The sequence below is a fragment of the Vigna unguiculata genome, chromosome 2 (genome assembly GCF_037176805.1).
Source record: "Vigna unguiculata cultivar grain cowpea cultivar isolate G323 ecotype 2 chromosome 2, ASM3717680v1, whole genome shotgun sequence".
In the NCBI taxonomy this organism is placed as follows: domain Eukaryota; kingdom Viridiplantae; phylum Streptophyta; class Magnoliopsida; order Fabales; family Fabaceae; genus Vigna; species Vigna unguiculata.
Window position 1 is genome coordinate 22,365,785 of NC_140793.1, and position 19,147 is coordinate 22,384,931.

Here is a 19,147-nt window from a genome sequence, read left to right on the forward strand (position 1 = left end):
GAACAAAATGATCATTTATAAACAGGGGTAAAATGGAGTTTATGAATTTTATAAGGACGCAGGAAGAAAAAGAAAAAGGGGATACAGATAGAAACTTCCATGTAAAGCAGGAATGGCTGATTAAATTGGGCCAGATTCGGGCCTCATCGATTTCGGCCCATACAACCCTGCGCGCCGAAAAGAGAAAAAAAAGAACTAAGCGTGAGGGAGAAGTTTCAAGTTAAAAAGACTTCTCCTAACTACCTACCGCCAAAATAAATAGACCATAGCTTCTTGTTTCTCTCTTGGCTCCTCTTCCACGAAGGAACACAAGTGAGTGTAAATCATGTCAGATTCACAGTCCAGTACTGAGATCTTTACCATTCGGATTGTCTCCATCGACTATTACATGGCGCCGCCAATTCCTGACGCCGATATCTGTTATAGTAGCTTCCACGGTACGAATCCAGCCCTATGTTTTTTTTTTTTTCACTTTCCAAGAAAAATTGAAATCTGTCCAAGAACGAACAACAACAATTTAGGGTTGATTCCGCGTTTCAAAGTTTTAGTGTTCATTTCACTGTGCAATAGTTTGCGTTTCATTGTTTCATATTTTTACTTAGGTGGAGAGGTAAACGAGGTTCCTGTGATAAGAGTGTATGGTTCTACTCCTGCTGGCCAGAAAACTTGCTTGCACATGCACCGAGTAAGATCACATGTGAAATTTCTGTGTTGTAAACCATATTTGGTTTAGAAACTATGCATTACTCGTTATGGTTTCATATTTACTTCCCTCTTTTCCTCGTTGAGTTTAATTTAAAGTGATATCGTTTTTTCTATCATAAATGCAATACAAATAGTTTTTCTATTTTGTAATAAGCGAAGGTGTGACTGTTTCTTTCATATTGTACTGTTGTTACACTTAAATTATTTAATCTAATTATTCATTGTAGGCTTTACCCTATTTATATGTGCCGTGTTCGGATATACCACTTCAACTGGACCAAGGTAATAACAAGTCACATTTACCAGTATCTTCATATTTATATTTGAATTTGTTTGATTTCATTCTTTTGACGATTTTGATTAATAAGTTACTTATGTTTTAAGTTTTTACTGTTTTTATATGCTGTATGCAAATTTTATTTATTTTTCTTTTCTGTATTTTTACATTGTAGGCCAGTTTTAATAATCTGGATGACGGTTTTGATTTATCTAACTTTTTGCAGTATCCATGCTTCAAACAAATCTCACATTTTCATTTACTTTCTTGTTACGAGGATTTAATTTTTTTGGTTGTGCACAGGTGATGCATTCACCTATAAGGTAGCTGCTTCTCTTGAGAAAGCCTTAAAGGTATCCTTGCATGAGTTAGAAAGTGCTTAGTATCCTCTATTTCAATACTTTCTTTGTTATGCTTAATATATACGGTTTCTTATATTAAATAATAAAGATCCGGCGTCACATTTGGTTGCAACTTCTACAGCTTAAAGGCAGTGCTGGTTCTACAAGACAGCATGTACATGGATGCAGCATTGTACGAGCAAAGAAATTTTATGGCTATCATTCACTTGAGGAGTTATTTGTAAAGATATACTTGTATCCACTATTCTGATAGTTTGTACATATTTTTTATTTGTGAGATGTTTCCACGTGCATATATACCACTCGTATCTACAAGCTAAGATGATGCTTGCTTAAATCATGGAAACATTCTTACCCAAAAAAAAGTAAGCCTTGACCGGTGCTTAAGATATTATCCTCAAGATGTCTCTCGTGCAGCTAGTCTTCTCTTGGTATAATTTCTGGACATTTCTTATAAGTTTGATGCCTATAACTCGGTTATCACTTTGTTCAAAATGTGCAATTTTTTGTTCTCAAGTGGAAAGTATTTATTGAATTTATTGCAATTTAATTTGATGTTATACAGAATAAGCTTTACTTTTTCAGGCTGGTGCTGTTCTTGATAAAAGTTTACAGCCATATGAATCACATATTCCCTTTATTCTTCAGTTTCTGGTATGTACATCCGTATGATTTATTGTATCTGAAGGTTTATGTTAAACTAAAAATGACATCATGATTAAATTATTCATTGTCCTTGCATAGCAGCTCACAAACCCCAAAATTTTTATTTACCTGGCTGCATTCATCCGCTGGAATTAATCAGTATAATTTTCTGTTTTTCCATTTCTTTTATGGTTTGGGTTTATTTGATTGGGTTTGGAACATCCAGCTGCTGTCATGTGCTTGGAACTTATGTTATTTGTTAATTTTGATTAATCTATTGTCTAATGATTTATTCATTTCTTTTTTTACGTTTTGATAACTAATTGTTAATGGTTTGTGTGGAGTGACATTTGATATTTGTATTGAGGATTATTAGGATAAAAATATTCTAATATCTCCATTGCAATTAGGAAAAATTAATCCTTAGAATCTTCACATGCATTCCATCAAATTTTATTTTCTTTTAAGAGAATGTGATTGTTACAAATAGAGGAGTTAATAATGTAATTAACATGATTGTTATTAATAATGTATTTCTTTATCCCCTCTCATCATTCAAGTATGTTCAATTGGTTTATTGACATTTCCTAGGGCTACTTATGTGAACTATCAGACTGAATGTATTTCTCCATGAATGTTCAATTACTTTGATTGCAGCCCAAATGAAAAATTGTGTAACACATTTTTGCCTAGTTTTTCTTGTGTTGTAGATATATACACTTTGTTTTTGTCGTGTTAGGTTGATTACAACTTGTATGGCATGGGTCAATTGCACCTATCAAAGATGAAGTTTCGCCATCCAGTACCTGACACTTTAAAGAAATTAAATATTGATGGCCAGCATACAAAGGTGTGTTGACTTTCACATTTTTTATTTTCAAGTCCCTCTAATTTTCTTGTATTGTTTAACTAACAAACTGTTATATTTTTCAATGATATATGTGTCCCTTATTTATATTTGATACTGTAATATTTTGATTAGGCAGATCTACCTGCTCATGCATGTTTAGAGTCAAAATATTGGATGTCTTCCACGATTCCATCTGAGTGGATATGGTTACCCACAAGCAAATTCAGTGCTTCTTCAATTGATGAAGGTCACTGTCCTAAACGCCAAAGCATCTGTGAGCTTGAAGGAGATGCTTCTGTGAATGGTTTGTCTGGTTTCATGGCCATACTGACACAAGCACAAATGTGCATGCAAACGTATATGCTTAAATATGTAATATTGGTATCTTCTGCTACTGTTTTTTTCCTTACGAAAACATATCTGTTGTGGCAGAGATTCTTAATCAGCAGTTTAAAATGTATTCATCTCTCTCACAAACATGCTCAGATATCAACATGGTTCAGTCACTTGTACCAATATGGGAGGTAGTTTATCATGATTGATCTTCCTGTATCTCTATTCTGCATGTTATTTGTTTGGTTTTTATCTAAATTAATTGGCTTAATTGTTTCAGGAACAAAAACGAACTGGGATTCATGAGGCTACTATGCCGTCTGATCCTGGCAAACCACTTCCAGAAGATGTTATGAAACTTTTCTCTGTTGGTCTTGACTTTGAGAAAAAATTTATGGAATTATGCACTGAAGTTGGAACCTCATTATTTTGTACTCCTTCTGGGAAGGAATCGAGGTTTGTATTATATGATTTATTATTACATGATAGAAACTTTATTTCATGTGTTGAAGCATTAAAACCCTTAAATTGTTTCAGGGAAACAGACATAATAGGATCAGCATCACCACCTGCTACATTATGCAAAAATGCCACATTGCAAACAGAAGGGATTGACGCCAATCTTGAAATGTTGACTATGGATGAAATTCAGTCAACTGAAATTATTGGATCGGTGGACATAAAAGCAGTACCTTTTTCCATGACTTACTTTTAAATTTATTTGTTGTTTTTCTTAAAAATAGTCCTGGAACAATATCTGAAGGACTAAATGAAGGCACAGTGATGTTATATTTATCATGGCACCATTCAACCTTTAATTTTCTTTTAAACAATTTGGTCTATTAAAATTTTCTCTTGGATTTCTGTATTTCTTGCTTTTTAGGCTGTTGACAAGGAAGCGAAAAATCTTCTTAAGTGGCTTGCAACTTCTCAAGCTGTAGAGGATATAAACTCTGATGATGATCTTGCTTATGAAACAATCTTGACTCCCTTGTTGCCTGCTGCAACAATTGATAAAGTGTTGGAGGAAGCTAATAACGCCTATGAGAGTGAGTCCCAGAAGGAGTGTCAGGATATTCTAGATTCAACTGATGATATGCTTGAGTTGGAGTTACCAAAGGAAAAGCCTTCTCTTTCCTTTGGTTACAATTGTCCTAATGGAACTTCATCAAATTGGAAATTACCCCAAGTTGATGGTTCTAATGATGATGAGTTCTCAGGTCAATATGATAGTTTGGCTGGAACCTCTTCTCTAGCAGATATAAACAGTGAATTCAAAAGCGCCTCTGAGTACCATGTTCTGCATAGTACTGGCACGAGTACAATTAGTAAAGATAGAAGGAATAAAAAATGGGGGTCTTTGCCTTTGTCTGTGATTGATCAGGTTAATAATGATGGAGAACGAGCTAATTTACTTGTGACTCATCCAGTTGAAAGTGCTATTGGAGATTCTGCTTGCTCAGATCACCTAGCCATAAATGAAGTTAGAAATAGTGCTTGTATTTTAAGGAACAAGGACAAGAATGCTTCAGATTCGAAAGAAGTAAACAGATCAGTTACCGGTTCTTTGCGGGACTTGATGAGGCGAAAGCGATCGTATCGACTTGAACAATCTGAATACGACTCTGGAACTACTAAAAAGCTTCTTTTAGACAGGCATGAGGAACAAAATGCATGCTTTTGGCAAAAGCAACTGGATTTAAAAACAATGCAAATTGATGAAGAAGAAATGGAAAACCAAAAGATTTGTGAACTTGAAGTTAGCAATCATGCTAATTTATTGCATGGGAAACTGCTCCTTTCACCTGGCAGTGATGGTCCTTTACAAGGTAGTAGTCCAAAAGATGAATGTTTTGGTCAACATGAAATGGAAGGTGTAGAAGAAAGTACAGTATTGAGGAACTGTACAAAAGGAGGTTCTGCTTTAATGCATGATGGACCAGGGCTCCATAAGCCTGAAAAATTATGTTTAGATGATTCCATAGATCAATTTGTGGTTTGCAGGGATGAAAACCTTAAGGGTGGGTTGACATTTAGAAAACATGTAAGTTCTGATGCCTATATCCAAAGTCCCGTTTTAGACACTCAATTGATAACAGCTGCTGTTCATGAAGTCAGAGCTCCCGAGGGCAGTCCACAAACTGATTCTTCTGCTTCAACTAGCGTGCAAAACTCGTTCATTATTGATAGAGTGTCTGGTAAATATAATTACGTGCATCAAAGTTCTCACCAAAGCTTATCATTTGTGCAACATGATCAGATGACGTTTTGTGAGAATTCTGTGAAGAAAAGTGATGCAAATGATATGCAAGGACTGCTTAGTGAAAAACTGGATAATCACAAGGTGGGTGAAAATTTGTTGCATGAGATCATTGACTCTGAACCCACTGACCTAAAGGGTAATCACATGAAATTAACTGAAATAACCACAAGCAAGAACCCTATGGCTGATAAGAATCTTGAAAGTACAACAACCTGTAATTCCTATTTACATCTGGATGAAGATAGCTCTGATGTAATGACAGGTTTTAGCTTTATCCTCTTTGATCCAATTTTCTTCTATTTTTCCCTTATTTGCATTTGTTTCTATTTTTTCTGTATACATTGAATTGGTTCTGGGTCTGTGTTTCTCCAAAGGAATTTTGGTGAATCTGAGATGTAGTCTCATGGTATACCTTGTTAAAGAATTTAGCCTATCTCATCCTAGGTTATGTATTAATATTCAGCCAGCCTTTTCAATATTTTTATGTTGTGCTTAACCTACCATTTTCTAGAATGGCCAGTGTACAGCTCTTACAAAGGACACTGAGATAGTGCTTTTATGTTGATCTATTTTTGTAGAAGTCAAACCATTTACGAGAAGTTTATAACAAGTATCCTTTCATAGACTTCGTACACTTATCATTTGGATTTAATGCTGATTTATTTGAAATTGCCACTTTGTCAAAAAAAAAAATAAATCACCGGTGGATACCTGCTTTTTTGGCATTGTTTTTGCTAGAACACAAATAGGAAGTAGTATTGTGAATGCTAATATCTGATCGAAACTCACGAGGCTAGCAAAGTTTTTGTGTAAACAATTATTTTGTTAATGGACTTCCTACTCTTGGCATAGGAAACTTGCCTATTTAAATGTATGTCTTCATCATATCTACATTTAGAGGCACACTATCATCTTAATGAATCTTGGTGACGTGGTTGACCCACCCATTAAGTAACCTTTTGGTTGGATAGTGAATTTTACAATTTTGCGGAAATTCAAATACATTAAATATGAATTGTTTTCCTTTGAAATTGTTTAAAATTTTAAATGTCTTGTTTGGATAAGACAATTCACATTTGTTTGAACTTTAGTTTTTCTATTTGGATAAAGCATTTTAATTATCACTGTATACAAAAATTCTCACCAAATAACATTAGTGACATCCTTCGAAAAACAATTCCTGCAAACAATTCTCACCAAATAACCACTACAAACTTCAGTCAAAAAAATCTGGTAAAATAGATCCATTGAACTTGGTTGATAAAAACCTAACAAAATGTTGGGAGAATACACTTCAGTTTAATCCCACAAGAATCATCTAATAATAGAGAAATAAAATATAACAAGGATACAAAATCAAATATAACATGGAAACTCCAAATACGGAGAAAAGACCACAGCCATTGTCAAAAGACAACCAGAGAATATTTACTACGTGCAAATTTGTACTACACACAACCTAACTCTCAACCCTTGACTCTAAGTACACTCACACTCTTCATACCAAGAATTTAGCTACATCTCATAACACTCTACTTACAAGAGTATAAGAAAGCCAACACTAGCTCAAAGTGTTAAGACTTGGTGCAACTAAAACCATGAACCTAGTGTCCATTATCTAACGATGAGCACTCACTCCCTTACTTGGTGCAACTAAAACCGTGTAAAAATTACTCCTAGGAAATACTCATCCTAGCATTCATAATCTACCCAACCAGATGCCGCCATGTGTCAAGTCTTCCACTCTCAACCGGAGCTGCCATGTCATAATCTTCTTCCTCCAGCAATATGAAAAAACACAACCGTTCCTTCGTCCTCATCGCCCAACTATCCATCGAGCACTCATCGGAATAACCCAAAAACAACACCCTTCATCGGAACCACGCTGCAACCCACGATGGAAAACCACCGCTGACAAAATAGCTCTGCACAAAACTTTGGAAACCCACCGAGGAGCTCTAGTCACCGCACCTTGCAGCCACCGTCGATCTCCGCGAGCCACTGTGCATCAACAAAGTAGATCAGAGTCGCAAACACAGTGTCGAAACCACCATTGACGGAGCGTTGTTTGCACACTTGTAGCAAACTAGTTCGCATCACACCAGATCAAAGAAATAAAACCCAAAAGCGCATTAGATCTGTGAACTTCGCAACACACCACCGCGCCTGTTCAAACCAACAGCCATGAAGGAGATGGAAATCGAGACCACCGTTCGAGAAACCCAAAATCGCGAGACCAAGAAACGAAGAAACCACGAACCTCCTTCTTGCACTTTGAACCATTTCACGGAACCACCACAGATCGAAACAACTTTGTTCATTGTCACATTACTCGAACCACCGTGACTCCACCTCATTGGAAACGCTATTGCACCTTTGCACAACACTCCAAAAAAATCGCCCCACCGTGCCACTGCTCCAACCCTGCAGAAAGGACAAGCTACACCGCAGATCTTATACTCTTGTAAGTAGAGTGTTATGAGATGTAGCTAAATTCTTGGAGTACCCTCGAAGTCACCACACAACCATGACCTCCTCCGTAATCTAGGAGTACCCTCGCCAGGAAACACGAACCCCACTGCAAATTCATCGCGCCAACATAGCGCTGACAGTGATCCTTCCTTCAATTTCTCATTGCAATTGCAACAAACATAGATGATTCTTCCATCAACAAGGATTCATGTTTTCTGATGTGGAAGATCAAACTAAACCGTAACCACAGAGCATTCTGAGAATATCCTACTGAACCATAAGCTCTGATACCACTTGTTGGAAAAAAACACAGTAGTTTAATCCCGTAAGAATCATCTAACAATAGAGAAATAAAATATAACAAGGATACACAAACAAATATAACGTGGAAACTCCAAATACGGAGGAAAACCACGGTCGTTGTCAAAAGGCAACTAGAGAATATTTACTATGTACAAATTTGTACAACACACAACCTAACTCTAAACCCTTGACCTCAAATACACTCACACTCTCCAGAGCAAGAACTTAGCTACATCTCACAACACACTATTTACAGAGTTTAAGAAAACCAACACTAGCTCAAAGTGTTAAGACTTGGTGCAACTAAAACTATGAACCTAGAGTCCATTATGTAACCATGAGCACCCACTCCCTTACTTATCCTAAGAGAAGTGAGACTTTACAAGATGTCTATTTTCATCATACTCAACACAAAGGTCAACCTAGAAATAGTTTTGGCCTACATCGGCACAATAATGTCTATTGAAAAATAACTTCTATTTGCATTGATTGGAATACCCTGATCTACACCGGGAAAAACAGTAATCTTATTGGCATCAATAGAAAAACTTTGGATGATATCCGGGAAAAACAGTAATCTTATTGGCATCAATAGAAAAACTTTGGATGATATCGATAGGAGAATAGTATTTCCAATGTTGGTTGAGAAAAATTCGATTAATATTGATCAACAAATAATCTTATTTACATTCTGGTTGACATTGGATGAAAAATCATTTTAGTTGATGTCAATCGATAAAATCATGATTGACATCAATCTAGACAACACGTTAATGTTGACAAAGAAAAGCCTAACTTAAATCAAATTGAACTAGGTTATATTGAAAAATAAATTATCTTTGGCAGTGACGATTAAAAATAACTCTGATTGACCTTAACTTGATAGAAACTTTGTCGACATCAATTGAAAAGATAATGTTGAGTTGACAAAAACTGCAACTTGGGCCGGGGTTAAGAGAATATATGAAGACAAGAGATAAATTTGACAGAGGAGAAAATGTGGAGAACTTCAAATTCTTACATTTTAGGTGGACGTTGAAATTCTTTAATTTTAAATAATCAAATTAATTTTATGTATCATATTCCTGTTTACAAATTGATAGCAGTGTGTTAATATTTGAGACAAATTTGACATTGAAGGCTGACAAACCTTCCATCATTGCCATGGCCACAAACACCTCCGTCAAAAAAAGATGAGCTACCAAAATTTCCTTGAAAATTACTATTGTGATCTTGCAAGCTTGAAGAGTGAGGATTTTCATAGGAGTGCGAGTAGTTCACTGAAGGAAGGAAATCATGCTTGACAGTACAATTGATTCTAGCAAGTTCATCAACAATGGACTTATTCTGTACCAAGAATTCACATGTAGTCTTGTTTTGAAGGGAGTGGACATGTAGATCAGCTTGAAGCTGTCTAGCACACGCCTTGGTATGGGCAAATAAGTGATCATGAATTTTTTTCCCACATTTGATATGAGTGGATGACTCTAAGAACACGAGACAAGTTGAACTTTGACTGTGTTGATTGAAGCCAAGTAAGCAAAAAAATTTCATCAGGAAGGAAGCACGGAGGAATCACTGGATTTACAACAAATCTGTGAAGTCTGACTTTGTGAGAGGTTCAACTTGTTTCCAAAGGAGATAATTGGAATCATCAAATTTTTCAGCTATAGAATTGAGAAAAAATTTGGAAGCGCATGGGAGGGAGTTTGAATGGACCATTGCAGAACAATTGCTGGCGCAGGATACCATATCAGAGTTTTGATATGAGGAAAAACAGAGAAAACCTTAACAGAAATAGAACTGAATATTATTTTACTTAATCATAAAGAATACACTACATGAGCATATAAAGGCTCAAAAGAGTGTACACAATCATAACAAAAAACAGAAAAGCTAACATCCAGTTGAATAATTGAGTGTTTACATGTACATCTCTAATATTATAAATTCGTAGAAGTTTAATTTGTTTTAAAATGTCCTCTCCGAACAACGTATTTTTGTCATTAAACATTAAAATTCTCTACAACAATGAATGGCCTTTTAAAAGTTCTCCATCCAAACACACGACAAAGCATTTTATGAAATTTCTACACTCAATCTTTGCCTGTTATGTAGCTGATACCCATGTGGTGGAGACTTAGTGATAGTTATTGATTTTAGTTTGTTATGCTTCTAAGTTTGTGGTCTGATCTTATTGTGTGTTTGATGAAACTTTACATCAGATTGTGTTTGTTACTTGAAGGGGATGATCTGAATGTCTTTCTTCCGATTTCTGCAAGGAATTCTAAGAAAGGGATGGAAACTTGCAACGAATATATTACAAATAAAACCCTTACATCTAATGGGACAAAGGTTGCCAACACTCACTATCAAAATGATGGCTCTCACCTTTACCTATTAACACCTAATATTTTGCCTCCTTCTGTGGATACTGTGCAAAGATGGCTACTTTGTAATGAAAGAGGTATCTACTAAACCATATGTGCATTTCGTACTTGTTCTAGGAAATTCACTAAAGAAAAACATTGGCTTCTTATCTGAAGAGTACAGTGTTTTTCTCAATTTAGTATGTAAGTTGCACACTGGAAAAATGTTGGTTTTTCTTCAGCCAGTTTATTATTGTTAATAAGAGATAGTATAAAGGTCAAGAATGGAGTTCATGTCTTGGTTGGACAGACATTGTTTTTATTTTTAGTAATTAAAGAGAGCTTGTTTCCTAAGCTTTTATACAGCTTATGAAAAATAAAATAATGCATACAGCTAAAATATGCAGAACTTAAACATACAACTAAGACAAATAAAACATTTTTGTGCATCTATAACAATTATGACAGGGTAATACCTAGATTATATTAATCTTCTTTCATCAGGGCATAGTGTTGAACATATACATCAAGAAACAGATGCAGAGAACAAGGATGTACCTAAATGTGCTTCTGAGACTGAAGCTCCTCTTAGGCCTAAGCTGCATGAGGATGCTGCAGAACAGAGCCCTCCATGCAATGGAGAAGGACAAACAGAAAGAGTGGAAACACACCTAGATGACTCACAAGATACCTCTCAGATATCTGCCCCTGATGGAAAATCAACCTTCACCCCTCTAAGTCAAATTGGATTTCGAGACCCTGCAAGTGTTGGCTGTGGACAGCAACTGACATTACTTAGTATAGAGGTATTGGAGATTGAACTCTCCTTTTCTTTCAAGGCAATATGTTGTAGCTTCTAAAGTTCTTCTGCATCTTTCAAATTTGCATGTTGGATTCTTTTGGTGTTTAAAGCAACTTTTTCCTGTCATTTCCTATGAACCAAATCCTTGATACGGGTTACAGTCAAACATGATGTTAATAACTTAGCCAGCATGCTGAGTTCTTTTGTTACTCGTTATTACTATTATTAGATACTTTATGGTGTTTATTAAATCAACTGGCTATAGTTATAGTGAAAAGATTATGCCTTAATTTTTTACTATATTGATTTAAATGCAGAAGGGTACTGGTGCTTATACTAATACTTTAAGTAGGGATCAAATTTTTTTTTTTTATAATAGGATTATGGAATGTATTTGTCTTAGTGCTTGTTATTAAAAGGTAATGGTTTTTTGGATTTTTTAAGTTTTGTTATCTTTGAACTACATTTTTAAATTTTAAATAAGCTTTTACTTGTTTTTTTTTAAATTAAAATCTTTATAGGATTGTTTCTCTCATAGGTCTAAACTTGACTGTAACTTGTAGATTCTTGCAGAGTCTAGAGCAGACCTTTTACCTGATCCTCAATTTGATGCCATCAACATTATAGCTCTTGGTATTCAGAATGATAGTGATTCTGTTGCTGAAGTTCTAGTTCTGTTACACAGTAAATTTGTACCTTGTCAAAGGTATGGTGATGTCTCTTTTTATACCCATTTTCTTTCTTGATTAGTTTCTATCGTTGACAATTTTATTTTATTTTTGTGTATACTATATCTCACAGGATGATCACATTTAAAAAAATTGCTGTTCTTATTGTTCGTTGGTTTGCAGAAATTTTGATGGTCTATCTGGCTCTAAAGTATTGGTCTTCACTGATGAAAAGGTATTGTTAAAAGAATTTATAAAGATTGTGTCTTCATCTGACCCAGATATTTTGATGGGTTGGGATATTCAAGGGAGTTCTCTGGGTTTTCTAGCAGAAAGATCATCCCATCTTGGTTTGGGATTACTTAATAATCTGTCTCGCACTCCATCTGAGTCTTTGATTTCTTCTGATAATATGAAAACTTCTGAAAAAGATATCTTGGAGCTGGACATTGATGACACTCCTAGTCTAGATTGTTGTGTGCCAGAAAATTCAATAATCGAGGATGAATGGGGACGGACACATGCTAGTGGAGTTCATGTAGGAGGCAGAATTGTTCTTAATGTATGGCGATTGATCCGTGGAGAAGTTAAGTTGAACTTATATTCAGTTGAATCTGTAGCTGAATCTGTATTGAGGCGGAAAGTTCCTTCCTTTCACCACAAAGTGCTGACAAAGTGGTTTTCAAGTGGTCCTGGACGAGCAAGATATCGGTGTATCAAATATGTTATAGAGAGAGCAAAGCTGAACCTTGAGATATTAAACCAACTTGATATGGTAAGGTAGCATTATAGGCTTATTGTCGAAATAAAAATTTTCTTAACTACTGTTTCAGTGCTTGTTATGGCTACAATATTACCAGAATCTTGTCATATTTGGGTGCATTGAAATCTCAAAAACGTGTTTGCAGTTATTTACACATGCTTTTGAAGTTTCTCACAAGTTATTTTAAGCTTCTCTCTTTTAAATAGAGTATTAGATGTGTTCAGAGAGAGAGAGAGAGAGAGAGAGGAAATGAGAAACTTATGGTGATTGTGTTTCTCAAACAAGCTTTTACACAGTCAAATACGGAGAATAACCATTACTACAGTTACCATAAATGTACATACAAAATCTCATGATATTTTCTTATTTGCAATATTTCTAACAAGGTCATTCATCCATATTGTTCATGCAAGCCCATGTGTGCTTGGATTCCTTAATTAGATTTGTACTGCTTTAAGTAACATTTACATTTTCTTCTCTAATTTGTAAGCTTTCCTTATTCTTGATTATTTTTCTTCTGCAGGTGAATCGAACATCAGAACTTGCTCGTGTCTTTGGCATAGAGTTTTTCTCTGTTCTCTCTCGAGGATCACAATACCGTGTCGAATCCATGTTTCTGAGGTTGGCCCATACACAAAACTACCTTGCTATCTCACCTGGAAATCAACAGGTTCTCACAAGTTTCCTTTATTTCCTTTATATTTGTAGATAACTGGTTATGATGTTGAATGTTTGTTATGATATCATAAACCAAGCCTAACAAGATTTTATAGATGTGCTGTCCAGACTCAATGTATCATGCTCTCTCCTTGTGGGGTCTGGGGAAAGTAAATGTACGCAGCCTTACCTTTGTTAGCAGAGTGGCTATTTTTAGAATTTGAACCTGAGACTTCTATATCAAGACAGCAACCTGACTGTAGCTCCCTAAAGCATAATAAAATTGTATACTGTAACATTAGTCTGGAGGTCTTGTTCTTATCTTGAAAGTGCTGAGTTAAACTCTGTAACATTTTCAATTGTCCACCATCCTCCTAACATGATTTCGTTTTTCATTTGTGATATATGCTTTTGCAGTATTCAGTTATTTAACATGTCATGCCATTTTTTATTTATTTTATTTCTTTTAGATGATGTTGTTATAACTAAGAAACCTTCTTTGATAAACTGGTTTTCTTTGACACAAGGAAGAAGTAGATCTCAAAACTAAAAATATACAAGTTTAAATAAGATGTTAAAACAGAATTTCACCCACCTTTCCTCTGCTGCCACGGCCAACTCTCCCATCAATACTCTCCCAAGCTTTTCCTTACCCACCCATACCCAAACAAAAAACACATAATTTAGAGAGGGGGAGGAGGGAGGTTCTTCAATTTTATAATTCATAGCATAGCCTGCATATTTACTACTAATATTGAATGCAATAAGACAACTATGTTGAAACCTGTCATTTTCTCTCCTCATTTTTCAAATTTCTTTTCTGTTATTTTAGTTAGCAGAAAGGAGGGTTTTGTTTAAAATGTTCTTGGGTGGGTTTTGTATTCAATGCATCACGAGGTTACTAACCCAATCATTTTGTTTAATTTGTTTTTATCTCTATCAACATTTGTCTCATTCACCATTGAAAACAGTTTTGAGATCCATTGCTGTTCAATTTATCAAGTTGTCCCTTGTATTTTTGTTATTATGAGGCTTCCTTTATGGTCTTTTTAATGCTTGTTTTCATCACCCGTACCCAAGGGGTTAATAAATAATTTTTGTGTCATCTAGGTTGCTTCTCAACCTGCTATGGAGTGCCTTCCTCTAGTAATGGAACCAGAATCCGGATTTTATTCTGATCCTGTTGTTGTGCTTGACTTCCAGTCTTTATATCCATCCATGATAATTGCATACAATCTTTGCTTCTGCACTTGTCTGGGTAAAGTTGTGGGATCAAAGGCTAATACACTCGGGGTTAGTCCATTCTCACCAGAGCAACATGTTCTGCAGGAGTTAAAGGATCAAATCTTGCTCACTCCAAATGGTGTTATGTTTGTACCTTCCAAGGTGATTCAGTCAATATATTTTCTTCTCCTATTCTCTAGACCCTTTTATATTTTGAAGTCCTAATATTAATGGAACTGAACGAATACCATAGATTTGTCAACTGCAAATTGTGGGGCTAGTTTCTCATTCAATCTCTTATTTTTTCTGTTTAGTGCCCTTGAATCTTGACCCACTGTCTTTCATCTCCTATGTAATTTATTGTGCACACAGATGAAGAGTTCTTGAACTTGATATTAATGGAGCTGAATGAATGGCTTGTATTTTCTGAACATTTAATTTCTGAAAATTATGTGGATAGTTTCTGTTTATCTGGTCACTTTCCATATCCCAAAGACCATACACAGCATTTTCTTTCATCAAGATTACTACCAGTTATTTTCATTTCTCTGTACAACAAATTTTGTATCTTTTTAGCCACAGAAGTTCATTATTATTGTAAGTAACTCTCGTGGAAAGGATGAAGTGACTTTAATCAGGAATGTGCTGTGTCATACTCATACAGGTTCGAAGAGGTATACTGCCCCGCTTATTGGAAGAAATCTTAACTACTAGAATTATGGTAAAACAAGCAATAAAAAAATTGGCTCCTGCAGAGAAAGTTCTTCAGCGGGTATGGAATTGAATGCCTTTTCATTGTGCCCAATGTTTGTTTGAGTACAAATTTCAAGAATCTATGCTCTTTTGTTTTATTTTGTAATATTTATTGTTCATATTGTACAAAAGAAAACACTAAATTGTGATTCTTGTAGTCCGGAGTATTTTCTGAAATCCTCCAATTATTTTTTGAAAAAAACAAGAAATTCAGAAATTTTATAAAATATTTCAATCGAATGCATGTTAAATACTTTTAACCCTTATCAGTTCATGAATGAATTTACATAATCTTCTGTTTGTGATGTTGGACATGATTCTTTTATTTGATTAATTCAAAGATTTAAAGTATTTACTCAGTAATATAATTATCTTTTCAGATATTTAATGCGAGACAGCTTGCTTTAAAGCTCATAGCGAATGTAACATATGGTTACACTGCTGCTGGATTTAGTGGTCGCATGCCCTGTGCAGAACTTGCAGACAGTATTGTTCAGTGTGGTCGTAGTACACTGGAAACGGCTATATCATTTGTAAATCAACATGAAAAGTGGAATGCTAGAGTTATTTATGGAGATACTGATAGGTAACTGCATACCATGTGTAAAGGCATACCCAGGTCTCTTATTTTGGAAGTTTACTGATCCTCATTTCCAAGTTTTACTTCTAACAAAAGACTACTGTTAGTTTGATTTTAGGAATTGAATTAGAGATTGGTTTGGAAGTGAAGTAGGGTTTTAGAAACCTTCAGATCTGAAGATATCTTATGACTGCTAAAAGCTCCCTTTATTCTTTGACAATTCCCTATAAATATAGTTTAGCAAATAAGTAAAGGTTACAATGAGGACATTCTGCATGAAAATTACATTAAAAAATCCCGTTTTGTCTAACAATGTTTTATTGTCATTACACGTGCAAAAAATGTTTTTCTGTCAATAATTCCATAATTGAGAAGTCGTTTTTTTACCAAAAGTTATTTCTTTGAAACTCATTCTTGTTCTGTGTTAAATATTTTCCAACAGCATTTACATACTACATACAGAGTTGGTTGGGTTCTGAAACAATGAAAGATAGCCGATGGCCAATTTTTACCGTAGTATCATTTCCTTCCTTCAAGATTAGTAAAGTGGCAGGACTGTAATTAAAAAAACTAATTAAGTGATTGTGTTTTCTGCAGTATGTTTGTCCTCCTTAGAGGACGCACTTTGAAAGAGTCTTTCCAAATTGGGAATGAGATTGCCTCTGCCATCTCTGCTATGAATCCTAATCCTGTCTCCTTGAAGATGGAGAAAGTTTATCACCCATGTTTCCTTCTTACTAAGAAACGATATGTTGGCTACAGTTATGAAAGTCCTCATCAAATGGATCCTGTTTTTGATGCTAAAGGTATTGAGACAGTTCGCAGGGACACATGTGGTGCAGTTGCAAAGATAATGGAGCAGTCTTTGAGACTCTTTTTTGAGCAACAGGATTTATTGGAGGTATAAATGCTAGCAGATTACGCCGTTTATATATACATCAAATTGAAAATAATAGTCTTGGTGGAAAGTCAATATTCTAGATCCTTTGTACAAGCAATGTCTTTGTTAGAAGAAATAATATAAAGTTTGTGCTGGATACTTCATCTGATATGAAAATTACAATATTTGTTTCGTCTGAATTCATGTTTGTTAAAGTGAAAGGAAAAACAGAGACATGATAGATAGAAAGCCCATGTTTGAGGACGCCAGTTATTGCTGTATATAGGTTTAATACATTAAATAAGAATGATTAGAGGATATATAGTTTCCTCTAGATCTGAAATTTTGTTGCCTATAAATCCTTACACAATGAAGGCAGAATATTCTATTCTAAATTTCAACAATGCTTAATACTTTTTATTTGCTGTCTGCAGGTGAAGACTTACTTGCAACGTCAATGGAAGAGGATTCTTTCGGGCAAATTCTGCCTTAAAGATTTTATCTTTGCAAAGGAGGTTCGCTTGGGCACCTACAGTGCAAGAATGTCATCACTTCCTCCTGCTGCAATTGTGGCCACTAAGGCAATGACGGTTGACCGCAGGGCAGAACCACGTTATGCTGAGAGAATACCTTATGTTGTAATCCATGGGGAGCCTGGAGCCCGTTTGGTTGATATGGTTGTGAATCCCTTGGAAGTTTTGGCAATTGATTCCCCGTATAGAATAAATGATTTATATTATATTAATAAACAAATAATACCAGCTTTACAACGGGTATTTGGGCTTGTTGCTGCTGACCTCAACCATTGGTTTTCAGAGATGCCTCGTCCCACAAGGGAAGCTTCTGCAAAGCATAAATTAACTTCAAATTCCCATCGAACCAGAATTGATTATTACTATCTTTCAAAACATTGTGTATTATGTGGTAGGTTGGTCCAGGCATCAACCCATTTATGCAATCAATGTTCAGAAAATGAGGTAGCTGCTGCAACAGCAGTAATTGGTAGGACTTCGAAGTTAGAGAAAGCGATGCAACATCTTGTTGCTGTAAGTATTTTTGCATGTTTTTTCATCTATTGTTCATTGTGTTAAGTATTTTCTAGAGATTGTGTACTCTTGATTATGGGATTGTTTGTCATTCCATGCGTGGGGGAAATTTGCTGCAGTATGATAGGTCTGTTGATTTTCCACTTCTGCTATCAAATAAACACCTTGTTACTTTTTGTAAATCCCTTAGATTTGATGCTTTGTGATGCTTTTTCGTTGTTGCTCAGATGATAGTTATATTTTTAAAACTCTTGTAGATATGTCACCATTGTGGAGGCGGGGATAGGCTTCTTGAAAATGGTGTGAAATGCACGTCCATTTCATGTTTGGTGTTCTTTGAGAGGCGGAAGGTTCAGAAAGAACTGCTAGCTGCTACCCATGTTGCTGCAGATAAAGACTTGTACCCGAGATGCACAGTGGAATGGTTCTGAAAACATGTTTTGCACTCCTCTACAAAATGGTAAATTATCTCCATTTTTCGATAAAGCAATTCAAATTTGTATAATTTTGTAATGTAATCAGGTGTAAAGTTAAGTTAATCCCCACCGATGTGCATTCAGCAATGCTGCAATTTTTGTTTTACAATTATCTTTCGTCAACGCATAGGGTGTATATTCCTGAGATGATGTGCTACACAATCATAGATTGTCTGTTCTTTATAGGATTTTTTACCAAAATAGTGTAATCCTAAAAAAAATTAATAAAATAGTGCAAATTTTAAAATACTTAAAAAAATGAGTAAGTCATTCAAAATATTTCATTATGAGAAAATTGTGCATGTTACCACGATTTCAAAATATTTAGGAAGTCGTACTATGACTTTTTGTAATGAAATTGTGTTATGTTAGTCCACTTATCTATTTTTGTAAATTTTTTAAAAATTGACCTTTTACGTAATTTATTATAGGAATTTCCTTAAAAATAACATTTTGTCTGAAAATTTAGTTCTTTGTTGAAATGTTTTGGTAACCTTTTTAAAAGACAAGCCTAGAAACATTTTTTTTTTTTAGATAATATTTTAGGAACATTTTATCTAAAATTTTATCACGTTTTAAGCTTAAACAACTGTATCAAGCAACGCTTGTTTTAGCTTCTATGAATTTGTTAAGTAAAATTAATTAATGCTATAAAATCGTAGTATGTGAAATTGACCAGTATATCTGCTTTGCTTAAGAATTTAATTAAAATCTATAAA

General features: G+C 35.0%; 1 protein-coding gene across 1 annotated transcript; it reads left to right on the forward strand.

Annotated features, from left to right (window-relative positions):
- The first annotated feature begins 238 nt into the window (after positions 1-238).
- Positions 239-18,611, forward strand: REV3 (recovery protein 3). The gene is made up of 24 exons (XM_028055362.2): positions 239-437; positions 603-685; positions 933-987; positions 1,286-1,335; positions 1,466-1,578; positions 1,733-1,775; positions 1,930-1,998; positions 2,729-2,839; positions 2,972-3,143; positions 3,272-3,363; positions 3,453-3,628; positions 3,710-3,860; positions 4,056-5,697; positions 10,456-10,677; positions 11,084-11,385; positions 11,945-12,087; positions 12,233-12,824; positions 13,336-13,482; positions 14,580-14,855; positions 15,358-15,465; positions 15,827-16,032; positions 16,624-16,927; positions 17,341-17,952; positions 18,210-18,611. The coding sequence occupies exons 1-24, from the start codon at positions 326-328 to the stop codon at positions 18,381-18,383; spliced, it is 5,955 nt and encodes a 1,984-aa protein (XP_027911163.1). The 5' UTR covers positions 239-325; the 3' UTR covers positions 18,384-18,611.
- Positions 18,612-19,147: the final 536 nt, after the last annotated feature.

What these genes read in the sequence shown, in the direction of transcription:
- REV3 (XM_028055362.2), top strand. Translation starts at nt 326, where the DNA reads ATGTCAGATTCACAGTCCAGTACTGAGATCTTTACCATTCGGATTGTC. An exon ending in TATTAAACCAACTTGATATG is followed by an intron (nt 12,825 to 13,335) that starts GTAAGGTAGCAT and finishes TTTCTTCTGCAG; the next exon opens with GTGAATCGAACATCAGAACT. An exon ending in AGCAACAGGATTTATTGGAG is followed by an intron (nt 16,928 to 17,340) that starts GTATAAATGCTA and finishes TGCTGTCTGCAG; the next exon opens with GTGAAGACTTACTTGCAACG.